At 45.6% G+C, this 17,772-nt stretch overlaps 1 protein-coding gene across 2 annotated transcripts in view; it reads right to left on the bottom strand.

Moving 5' to 3' along the window:
- Positions 1–209: 209 nt before the first annotated feature.
- The window catches only part of slco3a1a (solute carrier organic anion transporter family member 3A1a), a 301,651-nt gene continuing 284,088 nt past the window's right edge, over positions 210–17,772 (bottom strand). For both annotated transcript variants that reach the window (XM_072470507.1, XM_072470508.1), the window contains exon 10: positions 210–5,556. In XM_072470507.1, the coding sequence (XP_072326608.1) occupies positions 5,171–5,556 (386 nt within the window). In that variant the 3' untranslated portion in view covers positions 210–5,170. The remainder of the gene's footprint in view (positions 5,557–17,772) is intronic.

Here is a 17,772-nt window from a genome sequence, read left to right as displayed (position 1 = left end):
TGCTTGTGACAATAATAATGATTGTTGCTGTTATTATTGTAAGACTGAACATGTTAGTTCATTTCTCGATTCATGATGGCTGAGGGGGGCAGCCAGATTCTTGGGGTTATGAAAACGTTTGCAGGGTTGATGTTGAAAAACATGTCTTCATCTGAGTGTCTAAAACAAGGAATCATAGATATAAAATAGTCACCAAAAAGCCAAGAAGAGAATTTGCAAGAAATGTCTTTATCCAGGGAGTGGTGAGTTTGGGTGTGGCTTGCTGATGCATGGTGCAGTTGAGGGGGATACACTTAAGGGGAAATTAAGTAAATGACGAGGGAGCAACAAATGGAGGTATATGTTGATAAAATAAAATGAAGGCGTAGCGGAAGACTGTGGAGCATAAATACAGGCATCAGCAAATTGACCAAATGGCCCATTTCTATGAAATTTGATATAATTCTACAAATATGCGTAACATCCAAACAATGGGATGTTGATGAAGTAACCAGAGCTGGCTACTGATCAAACTAAATGGGTGTTTAAATGTAATCCTGAAGCTGTTCAGTTGAATAATCTTTCAAAGGGTTAATTAATAGCAGGAAACTATTCGAAGGATACAATTTAATCTTTGGATACATCTTTGACATTGAAAGAGCATGACCATGAGTCAAGAAACATTAACCAGATCCCAGTATATTTGATACTTTATAACTTTTTGTCTTTGTTCATTATAGTTCACTGTTCAGTCCAGGCTGGACAGGGTTTTGTACTAAAGCAAAATTTAAAAGTCTTCCCTGAAATAGCTTGGAGTTTTAAAAGGAAAACAAAAATATTTTGCCTTGCACCTAGCTTCAAATTGAAGCTAAACTATTGGGCTGCAATTTTCTCTTCACTGGGTCCTCTTGCTCTTTGGGAACTGTGACAACACTAGTTTCAATCAGATTCAGAACAATCAGTAATAATTTTATTTGGATGGGTAGTAGAGAGTGTGGAAGAATTGAGGGGCAAAATGCAACACAAGGTGACAACCTTCGAGCAGCAAGTGATTAAGGGTTGATGCGGTCCAGTTATTAAGGAATTTTAAAAGCCACGTCAAAGCTGAAATAGAAAATAAATAATGGATACAATTGTAAATTATAGAAGCAATATGAGCTAAACATAACTTATAAGAAATGTAATTAAAAGAATCTTTTGTGCTAGTTCCCATGCTTGGTTTAATTGGTCCCTCTCAGCCCTGGTAAGCATATAGTGTATCCCAGTTCCATAGGTTACACTCTACTGCAGTACTTATGGAGTAATGCTTTCTGGAAGGTGCTACCCTTTGGACAAAATATTAAACTGATGTGTCCCTCCGCCTAGACAAATGAATGTTCCATTGGCACTATGTGAATAGGAAAGATTGTGAGTCTGTCCTGGCCAGCATTTCTCCTTCCACAAATCCCAAATTGATTTATTGATTATTCATCTCATATTTGTTTGGGGATTCTGCAGAGAATCTTGCTTTGTAGACAAACACAGCAGCCGGTTTATGAAAAGTACTTCACTGGGTAATCTTTGAGATGTTTGCATGACTCAGAGTTGATACACAATGCAAGTGCTTCTTGGGTGGTCGTGAAGATGGTTGGAACTCAAAAGCACTATTGGGGGATCGTAGAGACGTCTTCTGTTGTCATTAGTGAATGATGCATTTCTGTATGAGATTGCCCATTAATGGTGAGGACTGTGATTCACTAGTAATTATGTTGAGTGTCTAAACCCAATTTTAGATTGGGTGCTTGCCGATGCTATAAAGCGAGGATGCTCCTTCCACATGACTGATCCAATTTCAACTTTGGTCTTACAGGTTTGTGGAGAGGTGGTACAGTACTGGTCCCAATAGGAATTCCATCCAAATATATCGGGTAGGGACTGGAATTAAGTTGCAGCTGAAGGGCCAATAATGAGAGGGCAGCGAAGGGGACATTGCAGGGGAGTTGGGAAAGAGGCAGGGGAGTGGAACTAACTGGATTGTTCTTCAAAAGAGTTGCCACAGTTGGGCCAAATGGCCTTTTGCAGAGCTGTATAATTCCCTGGTACTCCCTGTGATTTGAAGTGATGATTGCCTGCCCTGGACATTTATCAGTCAGCAGAATAGAGGCCTTTAAGAATGCCGGAGCTTGGAGATGTTAGAATATTAAAAAGAGGTTTACAGTGGGAGTTGAATCAGTTGGCAGCACCTTCTTGTTTACAATTCAAGGACACCATTCTACTAGTGGAGTTCTCCAGATTCCAGAGGTAATCAATTACACTTGATCTGCGTTGGCACTTAAATTAGTATCTGTTACAGAAAGGAAGCAGATGCAAAAAAGGAATTGGCAAACTGGAGGGGTTAAAGGACAAGGACAAACCTGTCTCCATTCTTTGGGAGACAGCCAAAGCTTACTTGAGAGAGTATATTATAGCATATGTCTCGTGATGGGCGAAAAAAACATGATAGATTACATCCAGAGTTTGAGACTGAAATAGGTGAGCACTGACACAATGCAAATCCTGGACTGCTTATTACAGTGTGATGGGGAAGCAACAGGTGGGGGATGAAGGCAGCGAAGGAGAGAAAATTGAATGGAAAGTCATGATTGCCCACTCAATCCACCTCATAGTGAATGTACAAAGAGTTCCAGGCGTCTAATAGAGAGCAAGGAAAGGGGAAATAAATAAATCTTATGATAGGGCCTTAGTTTAATGTGTCGTCTGAAACCTTCGATTGGGCGGCTTCCGGTAATGGAGCGTCAGCCTAGATTTGGTGCTCAAGTCTCTGTAGTGGGACCTGAACCAACAAACGTCTGACTCTTGAGACGAGAGTGTTCCCCAACTGAGTCACGGCGAACCACGAACAAGCGCACAACGGGCGACTCTGAAATCCTGCGCTCTCAACAGAAACCATGGGCTGATGCCAATTCTTCAATCTGCATTCCTGGCGGGGCCATGGAATCAGGTCCACAAGCAGCTTAAATGGAGGTTTTTGTGACAATTCAGAAGAATATCTTTCTCCAGATAAATTTACGTTAGCGGCTACACTCTTTGTCACTTTTCAATCGTGAGGCTGTTCTTATGGAAAGGGTTAAATCGGCAGTCCCTGAACAATGTCTGAAAATGATACAAGATTACTTTTCTTTACATGCAGTGTTATATACACATGCCTACATTTTATGAAAGATGTCACACACACACGGTCACAAATCAAATATTGAACGCACCTATTTCTACAAAGAATCCAAAATGTCCCTCACTCGTCTTGCTGGTTTCTGGTGGTAGGTTTTCCTGATGACTCCACTATGGAATGCTCTGCCTGGTGTGCGGCTGATCCTCAGGAGCAAGGCTCAACCCCGAGTTTGTGCTGAGCTGGTTCACTCCCCAATGGAAGCAGCTGGGGTGAGCCTGGATGGATCTGAACAATCAGAGATAGTTTCTCTCCACGCCACGCACCAATAGAGCTACAGGCTAATGCTGAATGGGCATTGTGATCCAGGTTGAACAATGGGACACTGACCAGTGCTCCTTGTTTCAAAGCTGTATAATGGTTTTAGCTACGAGTGCACTTGGGATGTTCCCAGATCTTGGGATGCTCCCAAGTCTTGGTTCCTGCCAAAATTGCACTGCTCCCTGTAATGGAAGGAAAAGTGGGTTGCAACCCCCACAGGGAGAAAGTGTGCAGCACAAACTCTATATTGAACAAACCAAGTCTCCACCTGTGTGGATTTCTCAGTAAACTGGTCGTTGATTCTTCATGGGCAGAGGGAGCCAGGCTGAGATATAAAATTCAAAATTGTAAAGGATTTTCTAAAGGGAGAAATTATTTCCATTGGCAGGAGGGTTGGTAACCAAAGGAGACAGATTTAAGAAAAGGAGCAAAGAAATCCAGGGAGGAAATGTGGAGACTTTTTAATGCAGTGAATTCTTACATACTGGAATGCGCTGTATTAAAGGGTGTGGGGAAATAGTTCCAATATTAACATTCAAAAGGAAATTGGGTAGCTACCGTGAAAAGAAAATAAGCTGCCAGGCTGTGGGTCAAGGGCAGGGGAGTGGGAATAATTTGATATCTCTTTCAAAAAGATAGTCCACATATGATTCAGACATCGGTGACCCAAAATAAAGCTTGAATATATTGGTGAGTTTCACTAAGCCAGTAGGGAGCTTTGACAATTGCTATTTAAAACTCATAGATAACCTTTCAAGTAACACACAACTTCTGAAACATTGATATTTTTGGGGCTGTAGATATTCCTTCAGGGAAGCACCTTCATGTCAAGGTGGACTTCTTTTGTAGCCAAGGACAGGAGTAAAACTTTTTCTGACTGACAACAGAGAGGCAAATTACTTCTTCTGTCTACGGCTGAGTGTAGGGAAGTTCACACATTTATTTACAAGAGAACAAAGTGTTCAGAGACTTTGTTAGAATCTCATTTCTCAGAAGTCCTTTGCTCTTTATTTTGGTCAGGGTCTTTTCATTGAACTCTGCGGCACGCATCATTCACCCTCGAGTTCACGTGTGGCCTGGTTCTCTCCTTTATCGTGGCTCTGTCGATCTGATATTCAGGTGCCTTTCTGAAGGGCTTCCATTCCAGTTTTCAGATGTTGGGTGAGTTGGGATTCAGAGTTTCCCCCACTTCTTCTCCTGTTCGCTTGGTAAAGAAGACAAAGGGAAAGTCTTTGGCAGCTGGGGTTATTCCAGTTCCCACACCTCCAAATGAAAAGGGGCCCGCTTAAGGTAGAACTGTTGGTCTTAGAGATTACTGTAGGAGGAGGGCCTGGCCTCCACTTGGCAACTGCCCACAGTCGCACGATTGAAACCAGGAGATCATTGTGTTGGCTAATGGCAAGACCAAAGCCATGCCCCCTCACTCTGTGATGTAGCATACCTCAGCATTCCAAACAGTGACTCAAGCAAAGTGCCAGTTGTGATTATGGCCCTTGACAATAAATTAGTGGGCAACACTGATTAATCCCTCCCCCCCACTCCACGTCATCAAGTTTCCAATAGTCATTCTGCAGTCATCATGAGGTCCTGCCCTTGGCCTCTGGAACCAAAAACTCTGAAGAAAATTTGGCAAAGTTTAAGAATGCACCATCTACACAACGTTACGCTGTTTCTTTTCCTCCATCCCCCCAAAAAATGTACGACATAAATTTTATAAGTTTTTTTTCATAGGACAGACTCCATATTTTCACACCACTCATGGTCCTCAAGGTTGTAGATAAATTTGGTCTTTTGTGAATGAGGTTGGCTAGAGTCCCTCCCCACAGTGTCCAACGTTAAGGTTGAGGCAAAAAGGTCGCTCGCAGTCAGCGGCTGGAGATTTCTCTCATCGTCTCTAATATACTTGCTGCCGTTTCTCCTCAAGCAGTGCCAAGTGGTCGTGTACAGGATGAATGCAAATGTCTTCAGTGTGATGGCGATGCTAATGTAGAGGTGCCGGTAAACCACGTTGTCGTACAGCATGCACGCCCCCAGCTCCCCACAGACAGTGGTCCAGAACAAGCAGGTTGAATCGATCCCAGCACCAAATATGAGAGGAGGAGGGATGAAACCTATCAGAGGGAAGAAAATTGAAAAGGGTTACGGGTGAAAAAAAAAATTGACCAGTAGGTAAATGATTATCACATCAAAGGATTGACATTATGTGCATAATTTATTCCCCCCCCCGCCACCACCCTGCTGAAGCTGCTGACTCAGATTGTATTGGTGCCAAATTGTTAGTGGAATTCTGCGTGACACAAGGTGTTGGTGAGGCCACATCTGGAGTATGGTGTTCAGTTTTGGTCTCCTTACCTGAGAAAGGACATATTGGCACTGGAGGGAGTGCAGAGGAGATTCACTAGGTTGATCCCAGAGTTGAGGGGATTAGATTATGACGAGAGGTTGAGTAGACTGGGACTGTACTCATTGGAGTTTAGAAGGATGCGGGGGGATCTTAGTGAAACATATAAAATTATGAAGGGAATAGATAGGATAGATGCGGGCAGGTTGTTTCCACTGGTCGGGGAAAGCAGAACTAGGGGGCATAGCCTCAAAATAAGGGGAAGTAGATTTAGGACGGAGTGTAGGAGGAACTTCTTCACCCAAAGGGTTGTGAATCTCTGGAATTCCTTGCCCAGTGAAGCAGTTGAGGCTCCTTCTTTAAACGTTTTTAAGAAAAAGATAGATACCTTTCTAAAGAATAAAGGGATTTGGGAATATGGTGTACGGGCCGAAGAGTGGAGCTGAGTCCACAAAGATCAACCATGATCTCATTAAATGGCGGAGCAGGCTCGAGGGGCCAGATGGCCTACTCCTGTTCCTAGTTCTTATGTTCTTATGACATCTTGCCCAGTTGACAAGGGGCAGCCAGGTGACTTGTAGTGACTCTATCATCTCCTAACTTCAGATGAACATACCGTGTGTCACACCAGGCACCTTGCTCATTTCTTTCCCAGATCCACGTATTGTTCAACTGAACTGGACAGGAAACTGGTGGAATGAAATTGGGAGTTAACTTTGTGGGGTAGTCACAGGTGTAGAGCTGCACCCCATCACAGGTGCAACATACTGTAGCAGTCCAAAGTGTGGCGCTCGAGGATAATGTCCATCACATCACCTTGGATGTAGAAAGCTGGCACATTAGTTAACGTGATCCCAATCTTATATAATCCCGACAGAGCAGAAGGGGGCCATTCGGCCCATCGAGTCTGCACCAACCCTCTGAAGGAGCACCCTACCTAGGCCCAATCCACCACCCTATCCCCATTACCCCGTAACCCCATCTAGCCTTTGGTATAGTGAGGGGCAATTTAGGGTGGCCAATCCACCTAACCTGCACATCTTTGGACTGTGGGAGGAAACCAGAGCACCCGGAGGAAACCCACGCAGACACGGGGAGAACGTGCAAACTCCACGCAGTCACCAGAGGCGGGAATTAAACCCCCTGGCGGCATGAGGCAGCAGTGCTAACCACTGTGCTACCGTGCTGCCCAGTTTCCAAGGAAGGGCGGCATGGTAGCACAGTGATTAGCACTGTTGCTTCATGGTGCCAGGGTCCCAGGTTTGATTCCCGGCTTGGGTCACTGTCTGTGCGGAGTCTGCACGTTCTCCCCATGTCTGCGTGGGTTTCTTCCGGGTGCTCCGGTTTCCTCCCACAAGTCCCGAAAGACATGCTGTTAGGTGAATTGGACATTCTGAATTCTCCCTCCGTGTACCCGAACAGGCGCCAGAATGTGGCGCCTAGGGGCTTTTCACAGTAACGTCATTGCAGTGTAAATGTAAGCCTACTTGTGACAATAAAGATTATTATTATTAAAGGTGTCAACCAGGAAATCAGTGACCATTTAGCTCAATGTTGATAATGGGGTAGTCACTTGAATCATTACAAATGAAGCAATTGAGGATCACGGGTTTAAACTGAATAAGGTTCTGGCGTGAGAAGGATGATGTGCCTGGGAAATCTGATGGTATTTATTTGGGAATGTGACCATATTTGTGGATGGAAGTATGACTGATGCATCATACATTTTGACTTTTGGAAGCATTTGGCAAGTGACTCCACAAAGTACATAACTAAGGTGATGCGCTTGGAATTGAGCTGCCGATTGGATAGGAAACTATCTTTGGATGAAGAAGCATTGAGAAGTCCTGAATAAGAATCGTTGGAGCCACAACCAATGATTAATAGAATTCCACGCAGTTCAGTTTTGGAAGTTCTGTTCTTCATATTTTCCTAATGGCCTTCACAAATGTACGAGAGTCAGAGCTGAACAGGACAGTGAGCTGTATTGAGCAGAAAAAGCTATCATTCAAAAAGGAATCACATCTCGACAGATGACTGGCACATGATATTCATGTAAATGCACGATAATTCAGCAAGATGCTAAACCCAGAGAATCTAAGCGCTTAATCAAGGCTACAATTATGCAGATGAGATAGGAGGAAGACTGGGTGTGCTGGTTGAGAGATTATTGATTATGGCCCCATAATAAAAAGCAGTGGTTATCAGCATGTGTTTCATATACCGTTGGATTACTGTGAGGGGAATTGATTACAAAAGGATGTTAGAACATAGAACATTACAGCGCAGTACAGGCCCTTCGGCCCTCGATGTTGCGCCGACCTGTGAAACCACTCTAAAGCCCATCTACACTATTCCCTTATTGTCCACATGTCTATCCAATGACCATTTGAATGTCCTTAGTGTTGGCGAGTCCACTACTGTTGCAGGCAGTGCATTTCATGCCCTTACTACTCTCTGAGTAAAGAACCTACCTCTGACATCTGTCCTATATCTATCTCCCCTCAATTTAAAGCTATGTCCCCTCATGCTGGACATCACCATCCGAGGAAAAAGGCTCTCACTGTCCACCCTATCCAATCCTCTGATCATCTTGTATGCCTCAATTAAGTCACCTCTTAACCTTCTTCTCTCTAACGAAAACAGCCTCAAGTCCCTCAGCCTTTCCTCATAAGATCTTCCCTCCATACCAGGCAACATTCTGGTAAATCTCCTCTGCACCCTTTCCAATGCTTCCGCATCCTTCCTCTAGTGCGGCGACCAGAATTGCACGCAATACTCCAAATGCGGCCGCACCAGAGTTTTGTACAGCTGCAACATGACCTCATGGCTCCGAAACTCAATCCCTCTACCAATAAAAGCTAACACACCGTACGCCTTCTTAACAACCCTCTCAACCTGGGTGGCAACTATCAGGTATCTATGTACATGGACACCGAGATCTCTCTGCTCATCCACACTGCCAAGAATCTTACCATTAGCCCAGTACTCTGTCTTCCTGTTATTCCTTCCAAAATGAATCACCTCACATTTTTCTGCATTAAACGCCATTTGCCACCTCTCAGCCCAGCGCTGCAGCTTATCTATGTCCCTCTGTAACTTGTAACATCCTTCCGCACTGTCCACAACTCCACCGACTTTAGTGTCATCTGCAAATTTACTCACACATCCTTCTACGCCCTCCTCCAGGTCATTTATAAAAATGACAAACAACAGTGGCCCCAAACAGATCCTTGTGGTACACCACTAGTAACTGGACTCCAGTCTGAACATTTCCCATCAACCACTACCCTTTGTCTTCTTCCAGCTAGCCAATTTCTGATCCAAACTGCTAAATCACCCTGAATCCCATGCCTCCGTATTTTCTGCAGTAGCCTACTGTGGGGAACCTTATCAAACGCTTTACTGAAATCCATATACACCACATCAACTACTTTACCCTCATCCACCTGTTTGGTCACCTTCTCAAAGAACTCAATAAGGTTTGTGAGGCACGACCTACCCTTCACAACACCGTGTTGACTATTTCTAATCAAATTATTCCTTTCCAGATGATTATACATCCTATCTCTTATAAACCTTTCCAAGATTTTACCCACAACAGAAGTAAGGCTCACTGGTCTATCTTCAGTTGTACAGGGTATTGGTGAGACTACATCTGACATATTGCGTATAGTATTGGTCTCCTTATCTAAGGGAATATGTAAATGTGTTAGGGACAGTTCAGGGAAGGTTTACTAGACTAATACCAGGAATGGGGGAGGTTAGCTTATGACAAATGGTTGGAGAGGTTTGGTTTGTAACTACCGGTGTTTAGAAGAGGAGACTTGGTCACAATTTTAAGATCCTGAGGGGTATTGACAGGGTGGATGTGGAGGGGATATTTCCTCTTGTTGGAGAATCTGGAACTGGAGGAAACAGTTTAAATATGAGGGGTTGCTCATTTCAGTCAGGGATTGGGAGAATATTTTTCTCTCAGAGGTTTATGAGTCTCTGGAGCTCCTCAAAAGGCAGTGGAAACAGAGTCTTTGGGCAGGATTCTCCGTTTGGGAGACGATGGGTGGGATTCTCCGGCCGCGCCCACCTGAGATCAATGGACCTTTACATGGTCCGCGAACCGCCCGAGGCGATCTTGTGGCGGGCGAGGTGGAAGAATCCAGCCGTTTGTTATGTTGCAGGAGGTGGATTGTAGCAGATTTGCACTCCCCTGAGCAAGCAATTCAGTGGGGGGGAGGTGCGAATCCCGCCCGGCCGCCCCGACGCCGGCTGCCCTATTCTCCGGCGGCGTTTTTCGGGGGCCGGCAATTCTCCGGGCCCTGATTGTCCGAGTGACCGTCCAGTTTGGCCCAGTCCCGCCGGCATGAATTACTCACCTCACACCTGGCAGATAAGTGTGCTGGGGTGGTGTCCTGGGGGGCGGGGGGGGGGGGGCGGGGGGGGGGGACCGGCGCGGAGAAGAGAACCCCCGCGCATGCGCGGAAAAATGCCAGCCGGTCTGTCCATGGCTGGAAATACGCTGACCAGTGTGTGCATGTGCGAGATCATGCCGGCCATTCCGCACATGCGCGAACTCGCGCCGGCCCTTTGGCGCCGACTGGAGCGGCGCCAACCACTCTGCCGTCAACCTAGCCCTCGATAAATTGGAGAATTCATCACTTTCAGGGGCTGTTGATGCCGGAGTGGTTGGCGCCGGTTTTACCGCCGGCGTGGGTCATAGCCCCATTTTCAGAGGATACTGCCCAGGGTCCAGGATGTCTCCAAACGGGTAGAGGGCATCCTGAAGGGGGAGGGCAAACAGGCAACGGTCGTTGTACATATTGGCACTAACGACATAGGCAGGAAGGGGCATGAGGTCCTGCAGCAGGAGCTCAGGGAGCTAGGCAGAAAGTTAAAAGACAGGACCGCTAGGGTTGTAATCTCGGGATTACTCCCTGTGCCACGTGCCAGTGAGGGTAGAAATAGGTAGGTAGAGCAACTAAACACGTGACTAAACAGCTGGTGTAGGAGGGAGGGTTTCCGTTATCTGGACCACTGGGAGCTCTTCCGGGGCAGGTGTGACCTATATAAGGACGGGTTGCATCTAAACTGGAGAGGCATAAATATCCTGGCCGCGAGGTTTGCTAGTGTCACACGGGAGGGTTTAAACTAGTATGGCAGGGGGTGGGCATGGGAGCAATAGGTCAGAAGGTGAGAGCATTGAGGGAGAACTAGGGAATAGGGACAGTGGGGCTCTAAGGCAGAGCAGACAGGCAGAAGTTGCTGAACACAGCGGGTCTGGTGGCCTGAAGTGCGTATGTTTTAATGCAAGAAGTATTACGGGTAAGGCAGATGAACTTAGAGCTTGGATTAGTACTTGGAACTATGATGTTGTTGCCATTACAGAGACCTGGTTGAGGGAAGGGCAGGATTGGCAGCTAAACGTTCCAGGATTTAGATGTTTCAGGCGGGATAGAGGGGGATGTAAAAGGGGTGGCGGAGTTGCGCTACTGGTTAGGGAGAATATCACAGCTGTACTGCGGGAGGACACCTCAGAGGGCAGTGAGGCTATATGGGTAGAGATCAGGAATAAGAAGGGTGCAGTCACAATGCTGGGGGTTTACTACAGGCCTCCGAACAGCCAGCGGGAGATAGAGGAGCAGATAGGTAGACAGATTTTGGAAAAGAGTAAAAACAACAGGGTTGTGGTGATAGGAGACTTCAACTTTCCCAATATTGACTGGGACTCACTTAGTGCCAGGGGCTTAGACGGGGCGGAGTTTGTAAGGAGCATCCAGGAGGGCTTCTTAAAACAATATGTAGACAGTCCAACTAGGGAAGGGGCGGTACTGGACCTGGTATTGGGGAATGAGCCCGGCCAGGTGGTAGATGTTTCAGTAGGGGAGCATTTCGGTAACAGTGACCACAATTCAGTAAGTTTTAAAGTACTGGTGGACAAGGATAAGAGTGGTCCTAGGATGAATGTGCTAAATTGGGGGAAGGCTAATTAAGTGTCAGTTGAAAGGAATTCAGGACCGGCATGTTCCTGTGAGGAAGAAGGATAAATACGGCAATTTTCGGGAACCTTGGATAATGAGAGATATTGTAGGCCTTGTCAAAAAGAAAAAGGAGACATTTGTCAGTGCTAAAAGGCTGGGAACAGACGAAGCCTGTGTGGAATATAAGGAAAGTAGGAAGGAACTTAAGCAGGAAATTCAGGAGGGCTAGAAGGGGTCACGAAAAGTCATTGGCAAATAAGGTGAAGGAAAATCCCAAGGCTTTTTACACGTACATAAAAAGCAAGAGGGTAGCCAGGGAAAGGGTTGGCCCACTGAAGGATAGGCAAGGGAATCTATGTGTGGAGCCAGAGGAAATGGGCGAGGTACTAAATGAATACTTTGCATCAGTATTCACCAAAGAGAAGGAATTGGTAGATGTTGAGTCTGGAGAAGGGTGTGTAGATAGCCTGGGTGACATTGAGATCCAAAAAGACGAGGTGTTGGGTGTCTTAAAAAATATTAAGGTAGATAAGTCCCCAGGGCCTGATGGGATCTACCCCAGAATACTGAAGGAGACTGGAGAGGAAATTGTTGAGGCCTTGACAGAAATCTTTGGATCCTCACTGTCTTCAGGTGATGTCCCGGAGGACCGGAGAATAGCCAATGTTGTTCGTCTGTTTAAGAAGGGTAGCAAGGATAATCCAGGGAACTACAGGCCGGTAAGCCTTACTTCAGTGGTAGGGAAATTACTGGAGAGAATTCTTCGAGACAGGATCTACTCCCATTTGGAAGCAAATGGACGTATTAGTGAGAGGCAGCATGGTTTTGTGAAGGGGAGGTCGTGTCTCACTAACTTGATAGAGTTTTTTGTGGAGGTCACAAAGATGATTGATGCAGGTAGGGCAGTGGATGTTGTCTATATGGACTTCAATAAGGCCTTTGACAAGGTCCCTCATGGTAGACTAGTACAAAAGGTGAAGTCACACGGGATTAGGGGTGAGCTGGCAAGGTGGATACAGAACTGGCTAGGTCATAGAAGGCAGAGAGTAGCAATGGAAGGATGCTTTTCTAATTGGAGGGCTGTGACCAGTGGTGTTCCACAGGGATCAGTGCTGGGACCTTTGCTGTTTGTAGTATATATAAATGATTTGGAGGAAAATGTAACTGGTCTGATTAGTAAGTTTGCAGACAACACAAAGGTTGGTGGAATTGCGGATAGCGATGAGGACTGTCAGAGGATACAGCAGGATTTAGATTGTTTGGAGACTTGGGCGGAGAGATGGCAGATGGAGTTTAATCCGGACAAATGTGAGGTAATGCATTTTGGAAGGTCTAATGCAGGTAGGGAATATACAGTGAATGGTAGAACCCTCAAGCGTATTGAAAGTCAGAGAGATCTAGGTGTACAGGTCCACAGGTCACTGAAAGGGGCAACACAGGTGGAGAAGGTAGTCAAGAAGGCATACGGCATGCTTGCCTTCATTGGCCGGGGCATTGAGTATAAGAATTGGCAAGTCATGTTGCAGCTGTATAGAACCTTAGTTAGGCCACACTTGGAGTATAGTGTTCAATTCTGGTCGCCACACTACCAGAAGGATGTGGAGGCTTTAGAGAGGGTGCAGAAGAGATTTACCAGAATGTTGCCTGGTATGGAGGGCATTAGCTATGAGGAGCGATCTCACTGGAACGAAAGAGGTTGAGGGGCAACCTGATAGAGGTCTACAAAATTATGAGGGGCATAGGCAGAGTGGATAGTCAGAGGCTTTTCCCCGGGGTAGAGGGGTCAATTACTAGGGGGCATAGGTTTAAGGTGAGAGGGCCAAGGTTTAGAGTAGATGTACGAGGCAAGTTTTTTACACAGAGGGTAGTGGGTGCTTGGAACTCGCTATCGGAGGAGGTGGTGGAAGCAGGGACGATACTGACATTTAAGGGGCATCTTGACAAATACATGAATAGGATGGGAATAGAGGGATACGGACCCAGGACGTGTAGAAGATTGTAGTTTAGTCGGGCAGCATGGTCGGCACGGGCTTGGAGGGCCGAAGGGCCTGTTTCTGTGCTGTACTTTTCTTTGTTCTTTGTTTGTTCAGTATCTCTCGCCATGTAAATTTATGCGAGGAATATGAGGGATTATCGGTATCGGGCCGGCATTTTGAGCGAACGGCCCAATAGCAAAGTCCTGCGGCCGTCCCACCTCAGCACCCCACATTGCAAAGCAGCTCCCCCTCCCCGGATTTTTGAGTGCCCCCCCCCCTCCCCCAAGTTTGGCCAGACGTCTGATTCTCCGACCGGTCACGATCTGCGTTGCCGACGTCCTGGGGCGCAGAATCCCGCCCTTTGAATATTTTAAAATCAGAACTAGATCCATTCTTGATTAACGAAGGTCGAGGTTATAATCTGATCAGCCATGATCTCATTGAATGGCGGAGCAGGCTCGAGGGGCCGAGTGGCCTGCTCCTGCTCCTAATGTTCGTATGACACAAAGTCCCAACTAACTAATATGAGAACTTTCTGGATAACTTTTAGAATATTGCATTTAGTTCTGTGTTGACACGGAATGGAAAAAAGTGACTAGAAACATTCTCAACTTTGGGTCATTGAATTGAATATTCATCACAGAGCAATCCACATAAGTGCCTCTTCCATGGGGCCCCACGTCCAACCCCTCCAGCACTGTGGCTGCTGAAGGTGCTGTCTATACAATGCAATGCAGCAACTCAGCAGGGCGAGCTTGTCATCAGCATCCCACGCTGTGACATCTATGATCAAAAACGGAAAATAGCAGCTAAATGAGGGAACATCAGCACCTTCAAGGCAAATACCATCCAGCATACACTCCCACTCTTTAATCATTCGTGGAGAAAATCCCTAACATCATTGTGGGAGCACCACAGAGGCTAATAATAACACCCATTGTAGTGGCAAATTATATATCCTCCCATTGCAATCTGGTGAATTTGCTATCAATTGAATCCTTTGCCATAGCAATTAGGAAGCATTCTTGCATAAAAGGGAGTGAAGCAATTAGGCGAAACTATTGTCACTGACATTTCACATCAAATCGTAAACCCTGATTAGAAAGGGTATGGAAGAGTGCTGAAGGAATGAGGGGCTTGGTTATAGAGAAGGTTTGGGCAGGTTGGACTGTCATCCATGGAGTAAACAAGGTTAGGGAGGTGAACTGATTGAGATTTGCAAGACGACGAGAGGCTTCAACGTGAGTAGGTGGAGAAACAGTTCTTCTCTCTGGCGAATGGATCCATGACCAGAGGTCACAGATTGAAATTCATTGCCAAACGGTCTTGACAGGTGAGAAATGTTTGCAACTCAGAGCTTTTGGAGGCAGGAATGCTCCAACCTAAAAGGTGGAGGAACTTTTAAAGGGAATTAGATAATAATAATAATCTTTACTGTCACAAGTAGGCTTACATTAACACTGCAATGAAGTTACTGTGAAAAGCCCCTAGTTGCCACATTCTGGCGCCTGTTCGGGTACACAGAGGGAGAATTCAGAATGTCCAATTCACCTAACAGCACGTCTTTCAGAACTTGTGGGAGGAAACCGGAACACCAGGAGGAAACCCACACAGACACAGGGAGAACGTGCAGACTCCGCACAGACGGTGATCCAAGCCGGGAATCGAACCTGGGACCCAGAATTATGACTCAATAAAAACCTGGAATTAAAAGTCTGGTGATGACCATGAAACCGTTGTCGATTTTGTCGTCAAACCCATCTGACTTGTTAATGTCGTTTTGGGAAAACAAATCTGCCATCCTTACCCGGTCTGGCCTACATGTGACTCCAGACCCACAGCAATGTGGTTGACTCTTAAATGCCCTCTGAAATGGCCCAGCAAGTCACTCAATTCAAGGGCAATTAGAGATGGGCAATGAATACTGGCCCAGCGCACATCCCTCGAGCAAATTAAAATAAATTAAGCAATTTTAACAAAATAGCACAGGTGGCTTTTCTTTTGCCCAATTTAGATTTGAATGAATGGATAATTCACATTAAGAAAATGTATAAACATTAGATGGATTTCAAAACCCTTTCAATTGATCTCAGTAGAGTTTAACTTGGTCTGAAAAATTTAATAATGTTCTTATTTTCATTTGGACAAATTTCTGTCCATTAATTACCCTTCAATTCATTTAACCTGCTATCCTTGCATCAACATGAACCAATTTCAGTTTAATATTATACAAAGGCAGCGTCTGATTGCAAAATCCATTCAATTCCCTCGGTGAGGCAGTCTCAAAACTCAGGATTGGCACTGTGTGGAGCGTAACCCCAGTCCGGTGTAACGTTGAATATTAAAAATGATTTTGGGAGGTGAGGGTGTATATCCTGAACCTCCTCCTGCCCGAAACAAACCTCGGATATTGACACTCACGCAGTTCTGGTCTCGTGCACATTCCCGATTTTACTTCCTCCACAATTGTTGCAATAATAAACGTTATTGTCACAAGTAGGCTTACATTAACACTGCAATGAAGTTACTGTGAAAAGCCCCGAGTCGCCACATTCCGGCGCCTGTTCGGGTACACAGAGGGAGAATTCAGAATGTCCAAATTATCGAATTGCAAGTCTTTCAGGTCTTGTGGGAGGAAACGGGAGCACCCAGCGGAAACGTACGCAGACACGGGGAGAACATGCAGACTCCACACAGACAGTGACCCACGCCGGGAATCGAACCTGGGACCCTGGAGCTGTGAAGCCATAGTGCTAACCACTGTGCTACCATGCTGCCCACAGTAGCCATGCCTTCAGCTGCCAAGAACCCAAACTTTGGCATTCCCTCCCTAACCATTCCCATCTCTCTTACCTCTCTCTCCTGCTTTGGGACACGTCTTCAAACCTACCCCTTTGACAAAACCCTGACCTAATATCTCTTTGATGTGGCTGCCTGTTACATTGACGACACTCCTGTGAAGCACTTTGGATGTTTTGCCACGTTGCAGGCACTATAGAAATGCAAGTTGGTTTTATTGTGGTATTGGGGGAAATTAGCTTAAGCTCCCACTCCAGATCAATGCCTTCCGCTTGAATGCTTGAGTGTGCGTGTCGGAGAAGAAACAGGACATATCTCAGGGGCGATGCTAACTCTCTCAACTGACTCATCCAACATGACACTGAGGGCAACGCCCAGCACATACTGTGTTGAGTGAGATGCTCTTGCTCAAAAAAAGTCCTTCTTCCCTCTGCCTTTGTCTTGACATACATAGAAAACATAGAAAATAGGAGCAGAAGGAAGCCATTCATCCCTATGAGCCTGGTCAGCCATTTATTATGATCATGGCTGATCCAAACAATAAATGATGAATCGGGGGAGGTACCAGAGGGCAACATTTAAGGATTAATGCCAATGGATTGTCTCGAACAGTCAGCCAAGAACCCAAACAAACATAACACAGTCAGAGCTTCCCTGAACATTGTACATGAATAATTAACCTGGCACTTGGGAAAGTGGAGGAAGTGACAGATTACATCAGCATTTAATTTGATCATTAATATTGAAAACATTGGCCCTTCTGCAGATGACATGCAGTAAGTGATGATACTAAACTTTGCAACTTACTCCAGCAATGCAGCAGTGAATCCTGAAGTGCTGAATGGTTTTTATTTAGTGGTTTACACAAATTGCTGACAAAGCAAACAATTTCGCATCGGTCAATAAACCTTGAAGCGGCTGGGGCAAACTGCGACTTTTGAGTGTTTTTTAAGAGAATTAAACTTCAACAGTTGTAACAAAATAATTGATTTCAATCGCTATCTTGGGAAGGTGGATTGATAATGCTAATTACGGCAATTTTAAAATTCGCTATTAAGCAATGTGGGTGTAAATTCTGCTGATCCTAATGGGGTGGTTAATTCAAAGGGAGCTTGGGTTGGAAATAGAGATAAAACACAATGGGCGGGATGGGTGACCCCCTCCCCTGCCCCATGCTGTGTCTTGTAGAGATGGACTGCCATTAGCCAGAGGTGGGATCTTCCGGTCCCGCGGATG

Source organism: Scyliorhinus torazame, chromosome 12 (assembly GCF_047496885.1).
Source record: "Scyliorhinus torazame isolate Kashiwa2021f chromosome 12, sScyTor2.1, whole genome shotgun sequence".
NCBI classification, from domain to species: domain Eukaryota; kingdom Metazoa; phylum Chordata; class Chondrichthyes; order Carcharhiniformes; family Scyliorhinidae; genus Scyliorhinus; species Scyliorhinus torazame.
The sequence above is the reverse complement of the archived record's forward strand: the minus strand, read 5'-3'. Positions and strand labels throughout refer to the sequence as shown.